General features: G+C 36.2%; 1 protein-coding gene across 5 annotated transcripts in view; it reads right to left on the bottom strand.

Moving 5' to 3' along the window:
• ORC5 (origin recognition complex subunit 5) overlaps positions 1–25969 on the bottom strand; it is a 72025-nt gene extending 46056 nt beyond the window's left edge. Inside the window, exons 1-12 of one of the 5 annotated variants that reach the window (XM_031048339.1) lie at positions 25926–25969; positions 22932–23115; positions 21429–21521; positions 17490–17687; positions 13729–13803; positions 10840–10951; positions 10358–10488; positions 8360–8408; positions 7727–7817; positions 5615–5667; positions 4277–4389; positions 804–851 (exon numbers count right to left, since the gene is read on the bottom strand). In XM_031048339.1, the coding sequence (XP_030904199.1) occupies positions 804–851; positions 4277–4389; positions 5615–5667; positions 7727–7817; positions 8360–8408; positions 10358–10488; positions 10840–10951; positions 13729–13803; positions 17490–17687; positions 21429–21521; positions 22932–23078 (1110 nt within the window). In that variant the 5' untranslated portion in view covers positions 23079–23115; positions 25926–25969. Of the gene's footprint in view, positions 1–803; positions 852–4276; positions 4390–5614; positions 5668–7726; positions 7818–8359; positions 8409–10357; positions 10489–10839; positions 10952–13728; positions 13804–17489; positions 17688–21428; positions 21522–22931; positions 23116–25142; positions 25158–25177; positions 25227–25903 lie in introns of those variants that run through there. The other 4 variants (XM_005148401.2, XM_031048340.1, XM_031048338.1 and 1 more) reach the window with 4 other exon arrangements.
• Between the last annotated feature and the right edge of the window lie 228 nt (positions 25970–26197).

The following is a 26197-nucleotide window of genomic DNA, read 5'->3' as shown; positions in this document are numbered from 1 at the left end:
GAAAATTAGGAAAAAGACTACAGGCAGAATCAGAAGCAAAGAATTATCAGGCTAAGTATCACTGTTAGAATTCTTTTCATATTATCTACACTGCCTGTAGCATGAACAAGAGGAGGATATAATGATTGTTTCAGCAGGGATTTAGTGCTGTCTGAATTGCTCTTACTCTACAGGTTTGTTTAAAATTAAGTCAAGAAATGACAAATGTTAGAATTTATCTCTTTATATTACAGTTATAAATACAAATTTAGGTATTTGCTTGTCCTAGCATATCAAGGCTCTGACAGAAAAACTGGTATAACTACTGAAATCAATGACATGTAGCTATTTATAACCATGGAAAGGTTAGTTAATAGTCTGATGGAATCCTAAGAAATGGATAGGAGTGCAAAGTTTCCAAGCATCAAAACAGAAACTTTGGCTCTTATACCTCAATGCATCACTGGGAATTATTGATTTGACTTTCAAAACTACTAACCACCTATTACTCTAATATCTTTCAGAGAACTTCTGATATCTGGCTCTTCCATGTATGATGTCCTTTAACTACCTTTATTAAGCACATTTGTTACACAAAAAAAACATTACTTTAAGAGATGAATTTATGCTACAGTTAAATTTCAAAACAATAAGAATGTATCAACCGAAATTTGCATCACACAAAATCAGTACACCATAATAACTGTCATTTATGCAACTCTGTTTCTTCTCCAATAAACAATGAGGCAAAACAAAATGCAAAACCAGGAGAAGAGCAGGAAGAAAATATTTGTTGCCAAAGTCAGCTAAGATAAAACACATACCTTTTCATGTTTCTTCATAAAGTTGGTCTTTCTAATTTTCCCATGATGCTGTAAACAACAGAAAAAAGCAAATTCATATGTAAATTATTTTATGCTCCTTCTATAGGAAAAATAGAAGCAAAACAGTCAACAAATATATATATATACTCTACATACAGTAGCACACTAGTCTGGGTCTGTTTCTTTAACCTCAGTATTTGTGCCTGATGTTACTAGCAATTCATCTTACTAGAAACCTTAAAATTATGCTTGCTTTACTTCTTGCAAAGCCAAAAAACAATACACTAGTATTACTTGGTGATATGCATAAGGTGTTTTTTCCTGATCCAATCAGGGACTGATGAGAAGAGGCAGCAAAAATGCAGTCTGAATTCAACTTCATGCCACCATCCTCCTCCTATCATCAATCAACTAATGAAAAAGACAGAGGTTTCATTTCTTTCTCTTTCCAGAGAAATCTCAATGATGGACACTTTATTTTCAAAATAGATGCATACAATCCATATGAATTTTCACCTTTTATCTGCTCCATTTTAGAATCTGGACAGTATGCAAGTTGGCAGAATGACGAAAAGGAATTAAATCAATACAAATATAGTTCAAGGTGCAGGAGCTAAATGACAGAAAGAAGGAAAGAGCATCATTTAAAAGGTACAGCTTTAAAGCAGTCTTAAGAAAGGGATGACAGTGCAAAGAAAATAAACTGTTCTTGGATCAAGTTCTGGATTTTGGATCTCAACTGAAAATGTGAGAGCAAGGGCAGAAACATAGTAAACAGCTTAACAAGGCTATAAATCAATGAGCAAAACAAGACAGAGACACATGAAGGATGACATCAAAATTATATACAATTAGTGGAGCAGTAGAAGTATAATATTCTTTAAACACAGTCAAGTGCTACTTCTCAAAGTACACCTTATAAGCATGCTCAATGAATCAGGGGGAAAAAATATCTCAAAAGAAGGAATTCTTTTTCATTATAATGTTTAAAATCTTGTACTTAGTATGCGTAGACCTCAATATTCAGCCATGTCAAGATGACCTCAGTAACTGTGGCTGTTCATGACTCACTTCTGAAGAGTTTGAACAGTAGTCAGGGCTTTAAGTTTCCTTTACATAATTTGCTAGACCAGAAAAAAAGAATTAGCTCATTCAATTAATACCTATCATATTAGAGACAGGTATCATACTTAGAGACAGCTAAGTAATCTTTTTATCATGCCTTTGAAAAGAAGACTAGGTGATAACAGAGACTTTTTGGAGGAGGAAGTGATCAAGCCTGAGGTTAAACAGTGATAGATCACAACTGCATTCAAACATTTTGGATCTCCATACAGCGTATTTATCAAGTGTTTCAAAGCAAGTGAGCAGGTGCCCTATTTCTGTGCAAGCACAAAGAAACATTAAATTCAGAGCTACTTTTAGTAGTTAGCAGTTTTAGTAGTTTTTAATCCTGTTTTCTATTAAAATGATGAAAATAAGACTTCATATAGTTTGAATTTTTTCTATTTGTTTTAAAGATTACCTTTCAAAACCAGCTTTGTATTTTTCTCTCAATCTACTGCAAAGCTCTTGAATTTTCATATAATTAATAGTAGCAATGCCAATTACGACTTCATTGCTTTATCAGGCTGTTAGTATTTCAGGCCACCACAAGCCATAACTTTACATTTAGTTGTAGTATAGCCTAGCACCCATACCAGTAGTGCATATTAGCAGCTAAATGGCCATATTCTTGTTTGCATCTAGCAGTCCTTAGTTAAATCACTCCAGAAGATACTTTGCTGTAACCTACTCTGAATCTCATTACAAACCTGACAAAATCATATTCTACTTTCACAGTCCACATGACTCAAAACCTTGAGCCCACAAAAAGTGTTGGTTTTGTTGGGCTTTGAGACACAGCTATTTCTGAAATTCACCTTAGCACCTGACTAAGTGTTAACAGCTATCAGATGGAGCAGGAATGGTAACTTCTCCTGTTTATCCAAGTCTTGAGAAAAATACTTAATATCACTGATTGAAGCAGGGGCCATGAAGGCATTTCGAAAACCTTAGAAGCTCATGCTTATTGCAAATGAGTTTGGAAGGGTTCATGTGCAAGAACAGAACCATCAGAGATACTCAAAAAAGAGAAAGGAAAAAAAATGAATTGAGAAGGCTGCTCAGTGAACACAAACAAGAAAGATGAGGCACTTTTTGATAACATGCTTCATAGGCTTGGCTCTTGTGAGCTTTCGTATTTAAATTCCAAGACTGATACAGAAATAACTGGGCAAAATCACTTCTTCAGCACATAAATCTCTTACAAAGAAACTACTTTGGCCAAGGGAAAAGAACAAAGGTTGCCCATAAAGAAAACTTGTAAATCTGCACTTATTAAAAGTAATTCTCTACTCTTCTCAGCTTTCAATGTAAGATCATACCAGAAACATGAAACCCATATTTAAACTAAAAATATACTAGTATATTATTACTAAAACCGCAGTAACTTCTCAAAACATATGCCTATGTGGGTTTTTTAGTTCAAGAGGGAAGAAAACAATCATTTTTACAAATTTGTCTTGTTCACATTTTCTTCACATTTTCACACCAATTTATCATGAATACCATACATTTATACACACATGCATATATTAATACATACTGTAATAACGTATAAAACCTTAAAGTTAGTAAAATGCATAGAAAACATAACTGCCTGATCACTTTTCTGGTATCTGTTTTTCTGCCCACATTTTCTCCAGTTAAGATCTCAAAAACAATACAATGAGATACGCTTGAGGAGCATGAAGATTCTGGGTAAGAAAGAGACAGGCTACAAGCTCTGGCACCACAGCATTTGTTTGCAGCATGACCACAATATAGCCCAAAGGAAAAAAAAAAAAAAGAAGAAAAAATACTCAACCTGTACATGTCAAGAACTTACAGAAAATGGAATTTAGACAATGACTTGGTAATAAGGATTAATACATTCATCCTGAAACATGCATTACCATCATTTCAACACAACACATGTCAGGTAATGGAACCACATCTTCTGCAAGAGCAACTGTGTCTATTTCTCTATTTCAGAAATAAAAATTGTATAAAGAAGTTAACACTGCACTATGTCATTTTATGTCATTAAAGGCTAACACACTTGTGGTTTGCATCTTCCTCCTGTGGCTTACACCTAAGGACACTGCAGGCACTCCTCTAAAATCTTTACAAACTGTTGCTATGCCAACTTACAAAAGCAAAGCAGATACTTGTGCTGTAACAGTGTTACATATTACATATGTTTTGACATGACAAAGAAGATTGGTTTAATAGACTACATCATCACCAATCACAATATGCGATCTACAGAAAAGCTTCTGATCACAACAAATGAACCACACATAGAAATATTGCTTAAAATGAAGAGTTTTAAAATAGGAAATTAAGTATGCAGGAATCCATTAAGCAACACTAAGAAAAAATCTCATTACCTTAAGAAAGAACCTCTTATCTGTCCTAACAGGATTGTAGGAAGCAAGGTAAGCAGCTATTAGAAGAAATTTGGAGTAATAAGGAAGTTCCACATGTGTATGTGCAGAGAGTCCTACAAAATAAACAAACATTCTATGAGTCACCAAAACACTCTGAACATCCACAGACGACAAACTGAACTTGTTTGCATTCTTCTTCTTTTCCTTCTGTCCTGCTCTACTGCAGTAACTAAATGAGTACGGCCACTTTCTCAATACCATTATCACAGATACAACATCCGTGAAAGGCCAAGGAATGGCTCGATGCTACTCTCTACAACTACCTGCAAGGAGGACAGAGTGAGAAGGTGGCTGGTCTCTGCTCCCAAGTAACGAGCAATGGGACAAAAGGAAATGGCTTCAAGATGTGCCACGGGAGGTTTAGATTGGCTATCAGGAATAATTTCTTCACCAAAAGAGTAGTCAGACATTGAAACAGGCTGCCCAGGGAAGTGGTGGAATTACGATCCCCGAAGTGTTTAACAGCGATGCAAATGAGGCCCTTAGCGACATGGTTTAGTTTTGGTCTTGGCAGTGCTGGATTAACCATTGGACTTGATAAGCTTAAAGGTCTTTTCCAAATATAGGAAACAAACTGATGACTGAAACTATCTTTAGACAATATTAAAATAAATGGCTATTTTACCTACTGTCTAAACTATTTGTCATGATAAATAATATGGAAAAAGTGTTCCCAAACTCTGAAATGGTCAAAAGATCACAAGCAACTGACATCACCAGGAAAATGTAAATGAAGGCTGACAGATACATTAAGATTCAACTTTCATGCCTACCTGAAGTATAAACCTCAACAAAGCCGCACTCCTCTACTAAAACAACAGAAAGAATTCTTGTGAATTCTGACATTTCTCTTTTCCAGGACACAAGAGAGGTGTTTTGCTTACGAATGTGCTAATCCTGTGTAAGTAACATACCAGCTATAGTATTCCCTTCCCCTTGTTCAGACAATTCTGCCAGTTGGTACATAGAGGTTCGACCATCAGGGTCAAACCATTCCTCTTCCATTCCTACATAAGAAATACTTAAAGAAATCTGCTTTCCCCACAAAGAACCTTTGGAAAGATTAAAGTCAGGATATATGCTACAGGGAAAAAACAGTAAGAGTCCTTTGCAGAACACCTTCTCAACAAACATGATTACCCCAAACTGTAACTGAAGGTTAATAGGTAGCCTCATCTACATAATTTCCTTCACATGTTTTCAGGTAACAATAACCAAGTCAAATGCAAAGTACACATTTCACATCACAAGCCTCTACAGAGTTACTATATCTCATACCTTTCAGTTGCCCAGGTTCTTCATCATCATGCTGTAAGTGCTCCCACTGTGAGCTAAAAGACATATAATACACATACATAAAGACAAAGTACTTGTTACTCTTTTAGAGACAACTTTCTGCTTGGTATATTGTATTTCAATTTCATGACACTGGCTAGGATACAGTTAGTAAGAGCATAGTTAAAAATAAAATAACCTTGCACTTAGGTTTCAATTATGTGCAGACTATGCATATTTGAAAAAATGCAGAAAGTAACGGCATATTAAAGTATAAATTTGAGTACAAGCTAATTGTAAAATACCAGTTTCTTTCCTTCCAACTACCACCAGTAAGCAAATACCAATAGCGTTCTAAGTTTCAAGAAAAATGCAGAATTGGGTAAAAAGTAAAAACACCAACAGGTTTGACTTTTTTTTTCTATCTGCTTAATAACTGTTTTATGCTAGTGAGCACAATACTATAATTACTTTGTAATGTAATTTTGAAGTCTATGTAATAATGCAATATTCACTCTTCACTGAAAAACTTTCAAGACATCAAGATGGAACATTCCGTCAATGAAAAATGCCTGCAAGCAGTTTGCTGTGTTCCTAAACAATAGCAAAAAATTTCACTTCAGAATTTTCCCTAAGGAATGACATTGTCACAAATATCATCATTTTAGATCATTTTTTTATATCACAGAGTTTGTTAAAGCACCAGTGCTTTTTATTTTGGGGTTTTAAAGATCTGGTCTAGTGGAAGGTACCCTTGCCTGTGGCAGAGGGTTTGGAACTAAAGGATCTTTAAGGTCTTTTCCAACCCCAACCATTCTGTGATTCTATGATACTATCTTTATGTACAAGGTTTTATCAGCCATATACTGTAAAACTTCTAGAAACAGTTTAATGAGAGCTGATATACTACTCAAATTATAATGAACAAGCGAAGTCTTTACCCAATGCCTATTTTACAGGTAGAAAAAAAAGGCTCCTTTTCATCTTAGCTCAGGTAGCACATCAGCCAATAGCGAAGTTCTACTGCTGTCACTTAAAACTTTAAGAGAAGCCCAGATTAATTACAGTTCTGTGGCCAGAAAAACTGATATGGTCATTTTAATTCCTCAAGTGTTTACTGGTACGCAGAGGCAAATCCTAGAACTATTATGCAGAAACTGGAATTTACCATTAAAAACCCATTAAAGCTCAAATTTATAATCAAAGAAAACTGTAGAGGAAAATCTATTTATTTGGAAACAATTCAGAAGTTATTTTATAACATAATCTTGTATTACACCCTAATTAGAGTAGGCAATTACACGAAAAGCCAGGAAGATCCTGAGTAGACTATGCATTGAAGATCAATTATCAAGTACAAATACATATTTTAGTCAAACAGAATAATGCCTCATTGTACAGTGAAGTTTGGCTTGTATGAAGTAAAATCAATTCTCATTTTGAACAAATGACCACTTTTCCAAAACATTTCGCAAGGACTGATACTACAGACACAGTTTCAGTTATCAGAATACTCTATGGCCTCAATGACATTCAAAGGAAAAAAAATCATTATGTAACAAGACAAAGACATCAAACACTACCGAATCACCTCTCTTCACATGGCATAACATCAGAATCGCTCATCTTAAAGATGGAAAAGACATTACATTTGATCCAATTATTGACATTGAAAATGAACACCACCATCTTTTTATACTAACAGTCTGGCAACTCAAGAAATAAATCTAAAACCGTATCAAGAGGAACTCAGCCCATTAGCAGGACACCAGATCCTAATGCTGTCAGAAATAGTAAGAAAAATTTTGCTCTTGAACAGAAAAAAAGGAGGTCACAGAAAGCACAGTAAACCTACAAATTTAGTTCTACTAAACAAAGCTAAAGAACACAAATGTTCAAAATCTGTAATATCCTACAGTAAGTTTGAGGCTTGCATGCATCCTTGGAACACAGTGAGGATCTGTCAAGACAACTTTACAAGTGGGTTTTATGCTATTCTATCAAAAAATAAACACTAGCCATGAAACATAATGGAGAATATAAATATTCAGAGATGAAGCCTGTTAAAAGCAGCAACACCAACAAAACAAACAAGCCCTTGCCCCTCCACATTACCTGGATATTTCCCGGAGATAAACAGTCTGCATTGCCTTCTTCAAATGAGGTTCAATATTTTTCCAGAGTTTGCGAGAGTCACGTTCATTTGCTGCACCAAGCCAGAATCAACTCTGTTAAACATTTAACTCACACAACACTAAAACTCTTATCCCTGACACCTGAATAGTCCCAGACTTCTGTCAAGAAGTCATCTAACACCCTGACTCTGAAATGCTGCATTAAGATGATGCACCACCATCATCCATTTGCAAGCACATGTTACCATGCAAGGATGTTTCTCTGCAGTTGAGATACTCTGAGACAGTCTGGCAGAACATCTGCTCTTATTTTCTCCTCTTAGCCTTGGCAGAGGAATGACTTATCCCATGTAGAAGTTCTGGTGGTTGAGTGAAGAGAAAGATTTACAGTGGAGAAGTAAGGTTTCATAGTATTTCCACAAAACACCACCAAAAAAATGTCATCTAGTGCTTCTGCTGCAGATGCTGCCTACTGTGTGCAACTGAAATAAGCAACGCTGTTGTGACTAGAAATGGTCACAAGACAATGAAGATCAAAGCAAAGTCCTCCACAAAACCCACAGGAGGTCAATGCACTCTCATACACCTGCTCAAATTAAAGACAAAAGCTTACCTTCTCCTCTGGCCACTGGTTCACAGTATTTAGAAAAATTGAGTGCTGCCTACAGGAAGTAAATAGTACAGCATATTAAAAAGGTCCTATACAGTACATCTAGCTAAAGAATATAATAGGCAGCATAATTCGTTACTTTGCAAAACCAAGGGAATATTTTTCAGTCAATAATTACGCTGCTTTCTTCTAAACATTATACTGCTAAATGTCACAACAATTTTGTAGGTTAAAATACAAACAGAAGTAATCTCTCACAGGTTACTTGGGTTTGATCTCATCAAAATCTGTTTACTGTACTCAGGGGTTGCATTTGTTGTGTTGGTTTTTTTAATAACATAATAATCAAACATTATAAATGCAACAGAAATGTTTTCATGAACTTGCTTTTTCATGTTCACATTAAACCTTCCATTCCAGGAGCAGTACAACATGTTCAAAAGTAGGCCACACATATAGAAACAGAGGTTACTCTTAAAAAGACAAAACAAAAACCCCCAAAACCAAAAATCGTGCTAACATATTCCACATTCAAAGGAACTCCTTTTGCCTAAGATAAGATTGAGAGATCTTTGACCATGCTGCAATCTAGACTTTTCTCTATATTAAATCAGTATCACACAATTTTGTAAAGAATAGTCCTCACATTTCATTCTCCTTTTGTTCTGCTGCACCTTATTAAATCTCTGTGCCAGTATTCAGAACTCAGTAACTTCCACATGTAAATCTAATTCCAGAATGTATTCTTGATATATAAATAATGCACATTATTAATAATCATGCATAATAACATACACATTTAGAGTCTGTATTAGACACTGTGGAGTTGTTCAGAAGCCTATGGACAGTTTTATGTGTCTCTTCTACAGAAGAGACTTATTAACCACAAAAAGAATTTAGTGCCCAATTAGGTAAATATTTTCATAATGCAGGTATTTCACACACACACAAACAGTGCATTTAAGGCTAATTGAATTACTCGCACAAGCAGAGCCACCTAAGTACATGACTAGAAGAACTGTGACCCTAGTTTCCATTTGTATAGCCATCAGATTTCAGCATTTTCATGTAAATAAAAAACCTATATAGTTAACAGGCAAGTTCAGCTTCCCAATGGAAATGCAGGCAGGACATTCAGATCATCTCACTAGCATAGATCTGTTTACACATCATAACCACTGATCACTTCAAACTTTTCTTTGTACACAATATAGTTATTTAAGTAATAATATGGTGAGATTAACTGTTACTGCTATTCAGCTTTTCTTATGCAAAAGTCTCCATCAAGTAATTTTTCTTTCTCTTCTGTTTGCTATTGCATTATTCAACAGATATATGATCAAAACTCCTTTTTTGAATAGCTTCAATGTATTTTTTTTTGTTCCCTCAGGTGTGACTATATTGCAGGAACTTTGACTTACCTATTTTATTCTTAATTCCAAAACACAGACAATAAAAATGTTTATGTCAATCCTCAGTTTTCCAGGCCTTTGAATCAAATTAATATGCTATGTTTCTGTAAAACTGCAACAGATCTGTCTTGTAGCAGCTTGGTTACCTTAAAATCCTTTGTAGGACGCAAGCCAAGTGAAAATTTTACCCTCCAAGATGACATAGGAAAACGTGTCAAATTTTAAGTTAAACTTCCCATAAAGTTGAATTATAAAGAATGCTGGGTGGCAAGCTACATTTAATAAGCATGGAAAACAACAGAACAGAAGGTTGGGCATGCTGAGAACATGCAATTGGAAGATATTCCTTCAAACGTTGAAACATTCAAGGCCACACTGCACAGGGCTCTGAGCAACCCGATCTAGTTGAAGATGCCCCTGCTCATTGCAGGGGAGGCTAGACTATATGACATTTACCTGTCCCTTCCAAACCAAAGCATTCTATGACTTTTCTCTTTGTCCATATTCAACAATAAATCTAGAGTTTCAGAGCTGTTTTGACAAAACACGCCCTAAAACAAAAGAACAATGCTAAAGGAACTCATCTCACCAGATGCTGAAGTTCTTTCAAGTCCCTACAGACCATGTAGAAGACACCAAGCAAAATATTGATATATGCAGAATAGAAGTCTGCAGAATATTCTGGGGGATGATTCTGAGACAAGATCTTCTGCAGATGTCCTGTTTAAACAAAGATAAATTTTGCTTATTTAAAGCTAACTCAATAAACTGACCACATCTTACAAGTTAAGTGGTAAAACAAACCAGAATCATTACTAAAAAAAACCCAAAACCTACATTGATTAAAAGAACCACCAAATATAATGGAACAAAATTTTACTTTGAGATGTTTTAGCAAGTGAAAAAAGAGAAGTCTTTCAGGGGTCGTGTGAATACGACTTCTACATTCCAACAGCTATTACATATTCCTGATTCTTTAAAGGCATCGTGATAGACACAGAAAAAGCATTTAGATATTGTCTGAAAAAAGTATTACTCAATCCCCCAAAGCAGATTAAAGAATTAGCTTACCTATGCTGTAATCAGGAAAATACAAGGTGAATGGCTCAAAACACCCAGTATTTGGACGGAACAGTTCCCATACTATTTCACTGAGCAGGATAACTGTCACATTTCTGTCAGTCTACATGGAGGGGGTGGGGGAAGTGGAGGGAATAGAGGGAGTAACAGGCAGAGAAAAAGTAACACTGCATGTTCCAATATAAATGAGAAAAATTATTGCTGTGACATTTCTGTTGCACAAAAAGCACCAAATGTAAAGTTTAATACAAATTATTGAGATAGTAATAAAGCTTTAGCTGGCCTTATCAAGAAACTCATACATTTGCAGATTTTCATAATTACATGAGACTTTCTTAAATCCCTTGCCATTTCACTGACATGGCAGATTGGTGGGGTGGTAAGATACAGTACTATACAATACCAGGTATTGTGCTGGTACTATATTGTACTGGTACTATTGGCTGGTACTATACAATACCAAGCAATTCCATCCCTTACTTCCAAAATTAAAACAGCATTTTACTTTGGTAATTAAACCCAGTCTTTCAGAACAAATGGGAGAATTTAAAAAGCAAGAGAAAGCTCGCTGCTTTCTGAAGCCAGCTATATAGCGCTTTATTTTAAAGGTAAGTTGGTATTTCAAAAACAACAAACATTTCAAAACAAAAACATAGTATTAACTGTATTTAACCAAATGTTTTACTAGTTACTAACAATAGCTGTACGTAGCAAGGTACTATTTTTAACCTAGTTTTTACTGACAAAATGCTTGTCTTGAGTTTGATGTTTTGGTTAATAGCTAACAAAACACTTCATATTAAAAAAAATATATTTCCTTATTTTGGTTACCTTTCCATTTATCAGCTTTTTTCTATGAAGCTGACTGTGAGGATGATGCATCATTCTTTTTGCAAGGTTTCTGCAATCATACTAAAAAAATCTTCACAACAAAAGATGCTTTTAAATGTGGCTCTTCAGAAGCACACTTTAAAACTATCAAGGCACCTCAAGAAAATAAAAGTGACCTGAGTTGACAGTGCTTAATATAAGCTGTGAATGACTTGAAGAAAAAGTTTAAACGTTATTTCCCTCCCCTGAAATACAGGGAGAATCTTATTTACTCTTCCTACTTCCTGCAAAAGTGGCACCCACTCATATTCTTTACTGTTTCTTTTTTCTCTATTTTTATGGGTCTTTTTTAATTATTTTAATGAAAGTATTTTTCTGTAGTTTTCTTTCAACTGTGTTCCTCTCACAGATTTCCTAGTATTTTAGCTGAAGAAAGTACTGGGGTATTTTCAGTTGATTTCCTGACAGACTTTCCAGCATGAAAAATCTTAAGTACTTCTCACCTTAACACTCACAGAAAACAAACATCCTATGACCTGTTCTTTTCCAATCATTCCCCAGTCCCACAGAATCTTTCACCACTAATGAAGCTTCTTGTCTCTCTTCACCCAAGGAAAGGAAGTGATGCAGGAGATGCTCCTACAACATTCCTTTGCAACATCAGCTGCACAACACTTTTACAAAGTCTCAGTCCAGAATCTGAGCAACTGGAATCTCAGCATTCAGCAAAGCTGACAAACTTATTTGGAGGTTACTTTTAAATTTGAGGATGTTTCTCATGTACACCTAAGTCTTAGCCTATGCTTTTTCAATTCCTGAACAGCAATCATAAGCCTAAGTTTTCCCACTTTCTCTGTCTGACAGGTTCTTTCTGCTTCAGGGGCAGAAAAATCCAGAATATGGGCAGAACAGACAAAAAGAGCCCGAAAATGCACCAGCTGCCAGGATTAAGATCACAGCTGCGAATCAGTCTCCATTCAGTACATAGGGAAATCAATGTCACCAGAAGATTAAGAGTACCATGCAAAAGTCTTGAGATGACAAGTATAATTTCAGCTATTTAGATGTTCAGACATTTCAAAGTACCACCATCTTCTGGCTTTGTCTTCAGTTTCTTTTCAGAGAATGCACCATTTTTCCTTATTCCAAGGCATAAGCTTTGATACTTCAGAAGTGAAAGAGGGAAAGATACAGTAGTTTACTCCAGTCACAAACATACTGTGCCACATTTCCAGTAAAAGTGTAAAAACTTTCTGCCAACATAAAGCACATTCACAGCTGCTGAAGTGTGCAGCTAAAGCCACATTTAAATAGCTGGTGGTCTACTGACTTTTCCCAAGCTGGCCACCACACAGAGCTCTGAAGCTCTACATGGGAGAAACTACAGGAAAACAAACATTTTCTGAGTTGCAAATTCACACTTCCTATGTGAATTCAGCACTCAATGAACTCTATGCTGAATATACTCACTCGGTGTTGTTTGGGTTCTTTTGACTCGGCAGCTGACTCAGAAGCAGACTGGATTTCCACACAAACATCTGACAAACTCTAAAAGGGGGTTTATTTATTTCTTTGTACCAAGCTAACAGGAGCTATACTGAAGCATCTCTCTACAGATTATAGTCTGCCTGAGGTATTTTTCTGCAATTATTAGAAAAATAAAAATGAAGAGTAGGAAAATTTCAAATTCCTCTTAAAACTGATATTCTAGAAGAGACAGCTGTGCATCTGATACCATCCCTAAAGGAATCTGTAGCAGATCAGGTATCATAAACCAAGATACTGTCAAACAGAATTTAAATAAACCCCCCAAAAAATCCTTAAGAGTATAGGAAAGACCTGGCAATGTTTATATTCTGGTTCAATTTCTAGCTTTGGCTGCAGACAGTTGACTATTTGACCGTGGTGTGTAGAGGGGGATTAATTCTGCAACATTTTTGAGCTAATGAATCACATGCCTTGATCTGTGAGCCTGGATGGACAGATACCACCTGTTCAGTTACTTTCAATATGCAGGACACACACGTCAAGTTTTTTCCAGATACTTACTAACTCTTGAAGCCTAAGAAATGCTGGCAGGATGTTTGCTTCCATTTCCTTCAGCTGTTCTGCTCTATCCAGTACCTTTTAACAAAGCAATAATCTTATTACATAGAAAATGTCAACTTCCACTCTCATGTGCATTTAAAATTAATACTTAGCTGCTGGAAACTCATTTCACTAATGGGTTTTAGACGGCAGAAACCACCCCTTGAGCAAGCAACATCACAGAGATTATTGCTTTGGATGTGCTTCCAGGAAACCCAAGCAGCTCTACCATGTAAAAAAATATACAATCCCCAGGCAAGCGACATTCTCATGCCTTATGGCAATTAAAAATTTCAATGCAATTATACCAGTCATGAATAGCATTGACAAAGACATATCATCATTAACAACCACTGAAACCTTCAATTTTTGTTCCAAAAGCTTCTTGTATTTCAACATCATGTATAGTATCATAGCACTAGATCACCTGTAGGATACCTATCTTTTTCCACTATTAAATTATTTTTCAGAAAGAAATTAGAGCTGATATTTTAAAAAAGTTAGCTATCATCTAGAATTCACACAACTGAATCTTGAGAGAAGCTTTTCTTGCCACCATTTGCAGCCTAGAAATTTACAGGTTTTATTGTATTATACACAATCCTCACAGAAACAGATATGTAACAGATATATAGCATATGTACAGCTTAAAAAAGAAAAACTTTATCTAAACAACCAACATTTTGGAGCATAGAAGAACAGGAGCATGAAAACATTTATGCTTTGGAGGAATAAAAAAAAAATATAAATTGTATTCTCAGGACACTTAAAATCCTCTCAGAAAAAGAGAAAGAAAAAGAAGAGAATAGAAACACATTTCTTCTGGTGTTTTATTTACCATTCACAATATAAATCTAAATCCTTAAGTCCATTACTTCCTTTGAATTACTGATGTTGAAAGACAAACTACAGGTGCCTCAAAAATTATATCTATCTCTTTACACTTCCTCCCTGCACCAAGTCCTTAAGACATCTATCATATCTGTTGCCCACAGTAAGAAAAAGAATTTTATGTGGACAACCAAGAAACATTTTATGCAAATGATATTTCAAAATCACACCATGCAGGAAAAAGCCCTGAAAGAGCAGTATCTCTGCTATAGCTCACACTTCTTGGGAATTTGTTTAAAACTACAATACAATGCATGACTTTATATTGACATCTGTATTTGGTTTATATAATAAACGGTTCCAGGAATGAAGACTGCTTTATGTTCCTGACCAAACAGGCTACATATTTTTACTAATAAAATACTGCTTATTGGATCCAGTGACATGCAGCTACCAAACACAAAGCTTTAAGGTCTTTAAGGTCTTGACCTAAGCAGATCTTATTTTTTAGTTAAGCAGGAAACAAAGTGGAGTTTTTATTTGCAGAAGATAAAATATCCTGCGACCCTTACTTGTGGAACACGTCAAGCGGTTCACAGAAACCACCAAACCACAAGCCTGTAATTCCATGCCTTAGTTTTAATACAGATGTGACAGCTTTCAGCTTTATAAAAAAATCTATACATTTTAGAACTGTCTGCTGATTTATATTAAAACCAGCAGCTTGTTACTTCTGTAAAGTGCTAAATACTGTAAATGGATGAATGACTACAAGTTATATCTGTTCCAATTTGTCAGGTAGTTAAAATGAATAAAATTCATTTTTTATAAGTAATTGCAAGCATTCAGCACCCATGCTTGGGGTAAGAGAAACATTTGGAATGCTTTGCTTGAAAGTAAACATTTATCTTAATTTGCTTTGAGTTAATTGGGCTGAAATATTACATTATTTATTACTGAAATAAAATACAATAAATTAGCTTTGCCAGTTTGCGTTACCAGCATGCTGGTCTTCCATCAGTCCCAATTTAAACCATTCTACAATAAATCCAGATGACACAGGTTAATATACATGAATTGATTTCCCCCATTCCTGTCTGTTCCCTTGCAGAACTGAACTGAGATACTAATTTAATACTTGATTCTTCTGATTCAGCAACTATTTACATGATACAATTGAACCTCTCTAGGTATTTAATGCTTTTCTTTCTACAAGTATTGTTTAAGAACTTTTTGTTTTCTGAATGATACTAATTTTCGTGTAACACATTAAGCATTCTTTACTGAAGTAGAATAGTTTTTTAATACAAATATTAATCTGAAATTAAAATTTTACTATATAGTATTTTGTGCAATTTCTTAAAAGAGATATTAGTGCTAAGTTTTGTTCTTATGGAATTGCTGAAGGATGCCAATACCACTTTTGTGACAGTAAATTAAAATGAATTATCTAGGTATAATTTCTTACCTATTGTATGTACTGGTGCCTATTTTCTTAATTCAATTTTTAAGTATGTCAAATTTACTAACTCATGAGCTATAGGAAACTCTGAGCTAGTAATATTTCCACTAAGTATAATATGAAGTTACTTAACTAAGTGGCTAATTATTTTTAAATTGAAATATAACTTATTTGATTATAAGCTGTGAAACAGAATGAAGAATGTTCAGTGATTATTGTTCAGTATGTTGAATGGTCAGTAATTATGAACATCTCTGTCTAAAAAAAAATCAAAGCATTATGAGTGACCCTTGATTGCTGTGAGAAACATAGAGTGGTTACACAGGGTCATTAAACTTTTAATCTTGAACCACTTCCATGTTCTCTTAAATAAGCAATTTCACCTCTTTTAAAATAAACTTAATTCCTACTGATGTCCTGAAATCTAAGTCCATGTCTTTTGCACATTTACAATGTATATACAGTTACACATCACTAACATGATTGTATTCAGGTTCTTTTCAAGATAATAAATTACACTCAACCAAGTGAGAGCTAGTACAATAAAAAGGGTTTGAGGAATCTGTGTCCTTTCTTAGACTTCTTGTATGCCTGAAATTTGTTTCTATGCTCATCTCTCAGCACAATAAATGCTATTACAGATGTCTTTAAATTTTGATGCCTTTAGGCAGCTAAGATTATCACAGGGGGAAAAAAAAACAGAACAAAACCAAAAATCACAAACCCTAGTGTTCTACTACTACACTGATTTAATCATTCCTGTGATCTAAATTCCTATTATTTTTCTTACAGTCTGCCCGTTTATTCCACTTGAGTATATCATCAAATGTTTCATTGCAGACTTTTTTCCATCTTAATTTTAAAACAACAGTTCTTGCCTCTGAGGGCCACAAGCTTAAGATCTCAGCTGCACTTTTACAGAGGAAATTATGCATTTTAGTTCCTTAATATAGCTTCTAAGTTGAATCTGTTCTAGCCAATCAATTCTTGTCATTTGCATACTCTGTAGTTCACTTCTGCCTTGCTTCCCACCTTTGCTTTCTCATTTCTGAGGCTATCTTCCCAGGGAAAGAGATATGCATGACTTACTAGTTGTTGGACAAATATAGGCTCTCTATTTTTAAAGATTCTGTGATACTATTACATATCCAATTTAAATATGCAGTATAACTTATGTTCATTATGAATTATGCTATGCTGCTTTTGTGTAGAAAAAGTTCTAAACCCAGGAAAAATACAGAACCTCATCTAAAGCCAGTAAAGCAACAGGAAGAATCTACCACTATCAACAGATTCTGAATGAGGTCTACACAGAAATATTGTGAAAACTGCCCTATGCTGCACATACTTCATATACAAATTATCCATAACAATTATTCACACCCTCTTAACAGGAATGAAACTGGAACATTAAAATTGTATTGCTTACAATGTATAATGTTTGATCTTGAAGCTCTTGAGTCACAACAGCTTGTTTAAACAGGCGTACAAAGTCATTGAAAGTATCACAATGCACTTGAGAAGTCTGCTCTGTCTCGGGAGAACAACTCTGCAACTGCATGAGAATTTCTTCTAAAAGAAGTCGTGAAGTAAAGCATTCTACACAATTCACAAACACATGAGGAAGCTGAAAAGGACAAAAAATGAGACAACTTACAAAACAATTTATCTTTTTCAGTGTGAATACTACAGAATAATATTCTCTTCCAGATGAGACAATGCAAGAAACCACACCCTGTCAATAGCGTATACAACATAAACCAAAGAACCTTGCAAAAAAGCACAATTACTTATGCTGATATTACATATCAGAAAGTGAAGATAAATCTGATGAACCCTCATGCAAAACACAGTTTATCTTCTAATTACATTCAAAAACTGAAACACAGTGTATCTTCCATGTGCAAAAATTGTGAGCAATGCTTAAAAAGAAAATAGTTAAAAAAATAACAGTTTGAAGAGAAGTTAGACAACTGTAACACATTACAGTATTGTAAAATAGTCCATTAAAAGGTACAGTGTCTAGACAACATGAACTTCTCAAACTTATCAAGACAATAATCCAGGAACACACTCCCTAAAATATACATGTAAGTGCCAATTTAGTAATATTGAAAAGGCCATTTGTCCATAAATAGAAGATGCTACAGACTACGTAACAGTACAGTATTCAAACCTGCATAAGGCAAAAATTTTCTAGCAACTCTGTTTTTTAAGAAATAGATTATTTGCACAGCTCTATATTCTCTGGTAAGGCATATGCTCTTCTTTCACACTGAACACTAAAACCTCTGGAAAACATTAGTCATTGAGATACATATGCATTACTTGCAAAATTAAACTTCTGACACAGGAATGTGTGTGTCTATAACAACAACAAAAAGATCTAAGTACTTCACTCCAATCTTTTTACTTAAATCACAATATATGACATATGATTCAGCAGATGTGGGAAAGTGTGAGTATATGCCGGCAATCCAGCTGAGCAGCATGTAATAAAAAGCTTTCTTGTGATTTTGAACACTATTAAAAGAAAGGGGCTACACCCTCAAAAACACCTATTCAAAGTGCTGCACTGCCACAGCAGAAGAAAAGCTGGGTGCTTGAGATGTGATTCACAACACCACATTATGTAGGAGACACACTTGGCAACAGCCAGTTCTACAGAAGCAGTTGCTGCTTAAATCCTATTCACTTCCAGCATCCAGATGTATATTTGGATATGTTGCAAGTGGGCAGTACAGTATTAGGAGCACTGCACTAAAGGTTACTCTATGAAAGAGGTTCATGAGCACTGTCTTCCAGCTTTCTCCCTTTACAGAATTTTTTAATGAAGGGGACGTTTGCATAATACCCAGTCCTGCAGGTAGGCATTAACAGGTTTAGATGGAAACTTCTGTGATGACACCTTTCACCATCAGGGGACTTTAAAGGATGTTTTGGGAAAAAAGTAGGACAAGGAAAAGAACCAGAATGAGTAATACACATTTGCTAACAGAAAAAGAAAGGCCACAAAGTGGCAAGAACCTACTGCTTAAAAGTCTTCTACCAACACTGATCAGAAAGAAACTAAAATGGACTTCAGGCAGCAATCTATCATTCTTCAAAAGAATTATTTACATAAGAAACGTACATTCAGCCAAAATGACCCATTACTTCTACATAGTAGAGATTCTCACATGACATTTAAAATAACTTGGTTTTAAAATAAAAGAGGGGAGATTCAGGCTGGACGTGAGGAAGCAACATTTTACCATGAGGGTGGTAAAGTACTGGAATAGGCTGCCCAAAGAGGTGGTGAATGCACCACTCCAGGAGACATTCAAGGCCAGGCTGGATGTAGCTCTGAGCAACCTGATGTAGTTGAAGAAGTCCCTGCTCACTGCAGGAGCATTGGTCTAGATGACCTTTAAAGAGCCCTTCCAACCCAAACTATTCTATAATTCTATGATTCTCTGCCTGCAGCCCCTGCAACTGAAATAAATCCGTTCATGACACAGTTCCTACTTCAGGTTAGCAACATAGAGCAACTACAGTATTAATCATCAAGGATAACTCATCCCCCAGTGAACAGCTTTACAGCAGTTTTCTTCCTTAACAATTGAGGGGAAAAGAGTTTGTAGTCCAACTTCCCAGGAACATAAGGCTCTGAAATCAAAACTGAAAAATGAATTCTTAGTAGTTTCCACTTCACATATTCCAATGTCATTCGTCTTATCAGTCCTGCTTGACCTACTTCTTTTTTACTCTTACACTGTTTTCTAAGAGCAGGAATACAAAGGAAGTTCATGTTAGAAGGCAAAGCTGAAAAAGAATACACAGCCCTAACACTTCTGGAAGTGAAGCTCATACAGGAGGAAACAGCAAAAGCACTGGCCTGAGAGAATAAGATCCATCCCACCAGCAAAACACTTGGCAATGCCAGGCTCAGTAAAGATAAACACACCTGGAGAATTGATTTTATTACATTAGAAACTGTGAATGGCATACTGACTTATGTTTTTTAACTTATAACACATATCAAGCGACGTTTGGAGGACCTAGAATAAATTAAAGTACACAAAATTCGTATTTCCAAACAGATTTTGAAAATATAATACTAAAAAGGCCTATCACTACACTTTTCCCATTTAGAGCTAATTCATTGTGCAAGAGGAATTAGATCGATTGTTCCTATGCAACATTACTCCAGCATTTTAGAACTCCTGCATTGTTTCCTTTCCAAAGTTTCAGATTTTCCTGCTTCTATAAGAAGGCTGATTTAATCTAACCAGATCTACTGCAATGAATACAGCATTCACCCCAAGTCTGCAAAAAAAAATAATTACCAGTATAAGAAAGAATGGCATTTGCCTGGAACTCAGCCACTGATTTTCACTATTTCATAGAACCACAGAATGGTTTGGGTTGGAAGTGACCTTAAAGATCATCTAGTTCCAACGCACCCTCCACTAGACCAGGGTGCTCAAAGCCACATCTAACCTGCTCTGGAACACTTCTATTGACGGGGCAACCACAACTTCTCTGGGCAACCTGTACCAGTTTCTCACCACTCATAGCAAATAACTTCTTCCTAATATCTAACCTAAACCTCCCCTCTTTCTGTTTAAAGCCATTCCCCCTTGTCCTGTTCCTACCTGCCCTTGTAAAAGTCCCTCTCAGGGTTTCCTGTAGGACCCCTGTAGGTACTGGAAGACTACTACTATATGATCTTCCTGGAGCCTTGCCTTCTCTTCTCTGGGCTGAACAACCCCAACTCTCTCAGCCCATCTCCACAGGAGAGGTGCCCAAGCCCTTTGATCATCTTCCTGGCCCTCCTCTGGAATCACTTTTTTTTTTTTCTCCAGCAAACATGTACAGCTTGTATGTTCACTTTGAATGCTTTTAACAACTTTATTAAGCTCTTAGGCTGACATTAGTGAAAAATCTTCTCACTCATTTTCACATACTCTCTCACTCTTTTTATATACAAGTAAAATTAGTTTCAAGGAGAATTACAAGAATATTAAAAAAATGTAAGCGACTCTCAGATTGAACTGGAATCATAGTAAGAGTTAGTTATTGGTCTCTGGAGCTGTTTAAGATTAAGTCAAGGAAATAAACATAACAAAATTTAGTTCCTTTTCTTCCTTTTTAAACTTTCATTAAAAAGTTATTATGATTTATACTGTATTTCATATGCACAATTTCATTTTATCCTAATTGCACTAGTGAGAGAAGCAACGCATTCATCACACAGTAAACAAAGTGTGGCAGAAGAAGGCAGAAATGGCTGAGGAAAAGCCATTTCAAGAAGGTAGAAGCTAGTTTGAGGAACCATCTGTTACAAGTAAATTCTAAGTTCAATAACCATTATGAACATTCTTACCTGTAAGGTGCTTAGAAGAGTTTGCATAACATAAGTCTTTCCACTAGATGTATGTCCATAGATAAAGATCGATGGAAAACTAAACTGGTGACGCTAGAGAAAAAAAAAACAACCAACAGTTTTTGTTGTTTCGTTTTTTTTCATTCAATAGATAGAAGATTTATCAATGACGTTTCCCCTCAAAAGAAAAATTATCTTTTAAATGGAGACATTAAATATAGAATACACCAATTATTATAGAATCAACACGATCAAGTTTTGTGTTTCATCTTCACAGAAATGCTGGAAGGATAAGTCCCAAGAATACATAAAAGTCCCAAGAATCACATAAAGCTTCCACTGAAACAGCTACAACAGGAGGATACGTTTTCCATGAGAAAACAAAACAAAACAAACACACACATAAAAAAATCATATACCAAGGCAGAAAAGCAGTGGGCTCTTAATTCAAATTAGCTGAGTAAAACAAAACCTTGGCAAGCACAAATTGCAGGCTTTACATTGTCCTAACTTCTGCAAGTATTACAAACTGCTTTTCTTTCCATTAGCACTAAACAGAAAAGACAAACCAGTTTGGTGAAGGAGATGGTACAGGCACCCGCTCTCCTCTCAAAAGACAATATTTGATATAATACATCTATTTACTTAATAACATTGATGCTGTATATTTCAGGGATTTTTTTTTAAGATGTGAGGAAAATAATTAACGTGCCCTTATTTCATTTTGAACAGGTATTTTTTGTGGTTTTCTCATTTCTAAGACTCTTGTACATGGACTTAAAGAATTAATACAAAACATAAAGATCTTTTATGAAAAACAATAATATTCGACTAATTCAAGATGAAGGCACTCTTGTGCAAGATACGCAGATACTCTTAACCTCCATATTTAACAAGAATTTTAGTATTTATTTTTTATGAAGAACCAGAAATAGATATTAATTTCCATTTGTAAATGAATATCAACTGCTTTTAAGTTTGCAGATGAAAATCCCTATTACCTTTTAGCAGAACTTTGCCAGGCAGTAACAGGATCAGTTAACAAACCAGTGATTTCCGAATCTTATAGCCATCAACAGAACTAATTAGAATCAGACCAGTTTCATGTACTTAGAATTCAGGTGTGCAGATAACTGGATCAATAGGTAAAAACCAAACACAATTTCTACACTGCCACTGAAAAAGGAAAAAAGAATACCCCAGAACATTAGACCAGAGAAGGAGACAGAGCTCTTCCTGGTACTATCTGGCAAAAATGGAACAGTCTTGGAGAAGTCACGCTTCAGATACAGAAGACACAAATACCTGTAAGTTTGTCCGAGTTCCTTCCAGCTGCAAAACAGCTTTCAAACTTCAAATTCACTAGAATCTATCTGCTCAACAAAGAGGCAACCGAAGTATTTTCATAATGACATCACAAAAATGCTCTTAATTTTCTACTCTCCCTTCTGAGACAGCAGAATGTATTTGTTCTGTTCAAACCTACAATACAAAAAGCATTACCTCTCCAAATATTGACAGCAACAGGGACACTTGAGATTCTCGACAAGGCACCAGACTTTCCAACTGAAGCAGTGTAGCTGCTGGGTACGCTGGATGTTCAAGGTTAGGCATTTTGATGTTCCTGTAGTCAGTCACCTGAACATGCATGTCCCATCTGAGGTGCAGAGACAAGAAATAAAGGGATCTGTAAAATCAAATGTTCTAATTATCATTTGCTGTCACACACATAAAGGGGGAAAATTAAGAGGAATTGACATGATATCTAAACAGACAGTCAGCACAGGATAATGGTATGATTATTATAGACTTCATCAAAATTGAAATTTACTGTGTAAGACATTATAGAGACAATTTCACACCTAACAGAATTTAAAAAAAAAATCAAATAAAAAGGGAAAGGCATCCAGGGTATGAGCAAATCAATATAACAAAGAATTGTCCTAGTTTAGTTAACTGGAAAAATACATTATTTAGTTCTGGCTTTATCTACATTTAAAAGTAGCAGGGGAATAAACTGAGAAAGTAGATTAGTCACAGATCATCACCTCCATGGACAGCCAATAAACTATGACTTACAAATAACAGAGAAGATGTAGAACATAAGGAAAGATGAGGATGACAAAACAGTACCTCTTCAGATGTTAACAGGAATGCTCACCCCAGCTTAAAGGCAGCAGAAGCATATGAAAAAAATCCAGCTGATGGTAAAGACTGGAAATACCCTTAAAAACAGCAGGAGTCCAAACCAGATAAAGCTGTAATATTAATTACAGTCTACCTCTTAGACAAGGACTAATCAAGAAAGACTAGTTTGGGTTTTGCTTGCCCAAATACTGGGAAAGCTGGATTTTAGTGACAGAGTATGGAAAAACACCTCAGTCAAAGATACTACTTTGTCTGCAGCTCTAAAACTGCTGTAAAGATGGTACATTTGTCTGTAGTGATATGAACAACACGCAGAGAGAGGAATGAAGTGACATCAAGAGTTGGGTTCTGACTTCGCACAAATGTAACATTACCTGACAGCCAAAAATTTAAATTTGGAAATATAGGTAGGTGCTATAAAGATATCTCATCAGTTGATAGGCACACCTGTATGCTATGAAAACAAAGATAACAAAGCACTCCAAACACATTTAAATATAAGTATTTGCAGCCAAGTAAGTTACGCTGGGCATAAGTACAATGCCACAACAGAGAAGATTAGGTTAGCAAAAGGAGATCAGAAATGGAAAACAAACTGTCCTGAAGAATAAAAGCATTATTTGGTTACATGGACAGGGGAGACAGTGGGTGACAAGGAGATTCACAAATACAAAAGTATTTATGGAAATACTTCACAGTAATGTTCATTCGGGGACCAATCTCTACTAAGTCATTCCATGAATAAATTTAGGGAAAGATGCTTTTCCTTTTATATTTTCAGTGTCTTTTGAAGTAAAAAACAGGAATTAAGAATAATTAATAGAAAAACAAGTGGAATTAATGGGGGGAAAAAAGGATAACCCCAATAACAAAAGTAATGCCAATATAATGAAATTCAATACTTTAAATTACACATATTTGTAAGTAATCATATCACATTTAACAAGAACTACAGTTAGATATCAAGAAACTGTAAGACTGAAGCAACTTGAAAATAAATCACTCATGTAGTAAGTATAAGAAATCAAAATAATACAGCTTTTGAAAAAACAAACACATAATCATATGTATTAAGGTAAATTACTTCCCATACAGACAAACATACAAATAGCATTGGCCCATTTTATCAGACCAGCAAGATCAGCTTTGAAGAGGTCTGTCCCCTGTCCACTGTATCTATCCAGATGTTTATTCAAAATGGAATACAGATTTAAGAAAATTAAAAAATAGCTTAATTAAAATTGCTCTCTAAAAATGAAGTAGAAACAAATATCAAGCATGAAAAGAGAAAATTTTAGACAGCAGCCTCCAAAACAGGGGACAAACAAGGAGGGAAGGGGTTTTAAAGAAAGCTGAAGTTTGCATGGATGTAAGAGAAGACCGCTCTTTTGTTCCCCTGACTACATGAGAACACAGCTAGACTTGGTATCCTCAACGCATCTAAAGCCATAAGGTACTTCAGCTTCTCCATCCAGCTTCACTCTAGGAAAGCATAAATCGCCTGTTGATCACATCATTGTCTGCCAGACCTGTTTGCTCCTCAAGCATCCCTGCACATCAACTTACACTAAACGTACTTAAGCCACTGGATGAAAACCTACATCTTTACTGACTTCATGTAGATCTTTTAATCTTCAACCAATTCCCATCCTAAAGTTCACAACACAAAAGGAAAAAAAAAAAAAAAAAAAAAAAGGATGCTTAGAGCACCACACTCACAAAACAATTAGTTTAAATTAAATAGCAATGCTCACACAAGAATCAGAATCATCAGGATGTTCCTGACCAGGCAAAGTTGTACCGCGTGTGACTAATCAGATGAGGGACAAACAAGTACTTTGCAGCCGAGCCTTAAGTCACGATATCAAAAGCACAAGTTAGATTTCAAGGCTGGATTTGTTGATTTAGGAGCACTTCTCAGTCCATCAGTCCTAACACACACACTTGGCATGCCTCTACACAGCACGAGAGCTGACAGAACTGAAGAGACTCGCGTGCTTCTGCTTCCCCTTCGGCCCAACAAGCACCCGCGCCCCCAGGACACGGCCCGGGCACAAGGGTGCCCTGGCCGAGGGGGAACAAAGACCCCGCTCCCCCCCAGGTTAACGGCTGGGTTCAGCCAGGCGCCTGTGGGGCAGAGGGTGGGCTCGGCTCAGGCAGCAGCCCTGACGCCAGCAGACCGAGCAGCAGGCGGCCGGTACCCCGACACGGACCTACACTGAATCCCTGCGGAACGCAGTAAAAGAAGGTCGACACCGCCACATCACTCTCCTCCCCCCCTACAAGCCTGAACGTCAGGCTGAGCCGAACTAACCCCACCATCCCACCCAGCTCCGCCCGGGGGCTCACCCCAACTCCCAGCTCCCGCCGCTGCCTTCTGCACATGCGCACAGCACCCGGTGGGGCGCCAGTCCCTGTCAGTGCGCAGGTGCACAGCCTGCACGCACGCGCCGTAGTGGCGTGGCGCTCCCACTCCCGGCGTGCGTCTGGAGGCGCGGGAACGGGTGGAGGGGATATGAAGGGAGGTCGGTGGCCAAGCTTGTGGGGGGTTTATTTTGGGGATGAGGTGGTGTCTGAGCCTAAGGGAGAGTCCATTGTAGTGCATATCCTTGAACATAGAT

This window comes from Melopsittacus undulatus, chromosome 5 (genome assembly GCF_012275295.1).
Source record: "Melopsittacus undulatus isolate bMelUnd1 chromosome 5, bMelUnd1.mat.Z, whole genome shotgun sequence".
NCBI classification, from domain to species: Eukaryota; Metazoa; Chordata; class Aves; order Psittaciformes; family Psittaculidae; genus Melopsittacus; species Melopsittacus undulatus.
Note: the sequence above shows the minus strand (reverse complement) of the source record. Positions and strands in the feature narration are given on the sequence as shown.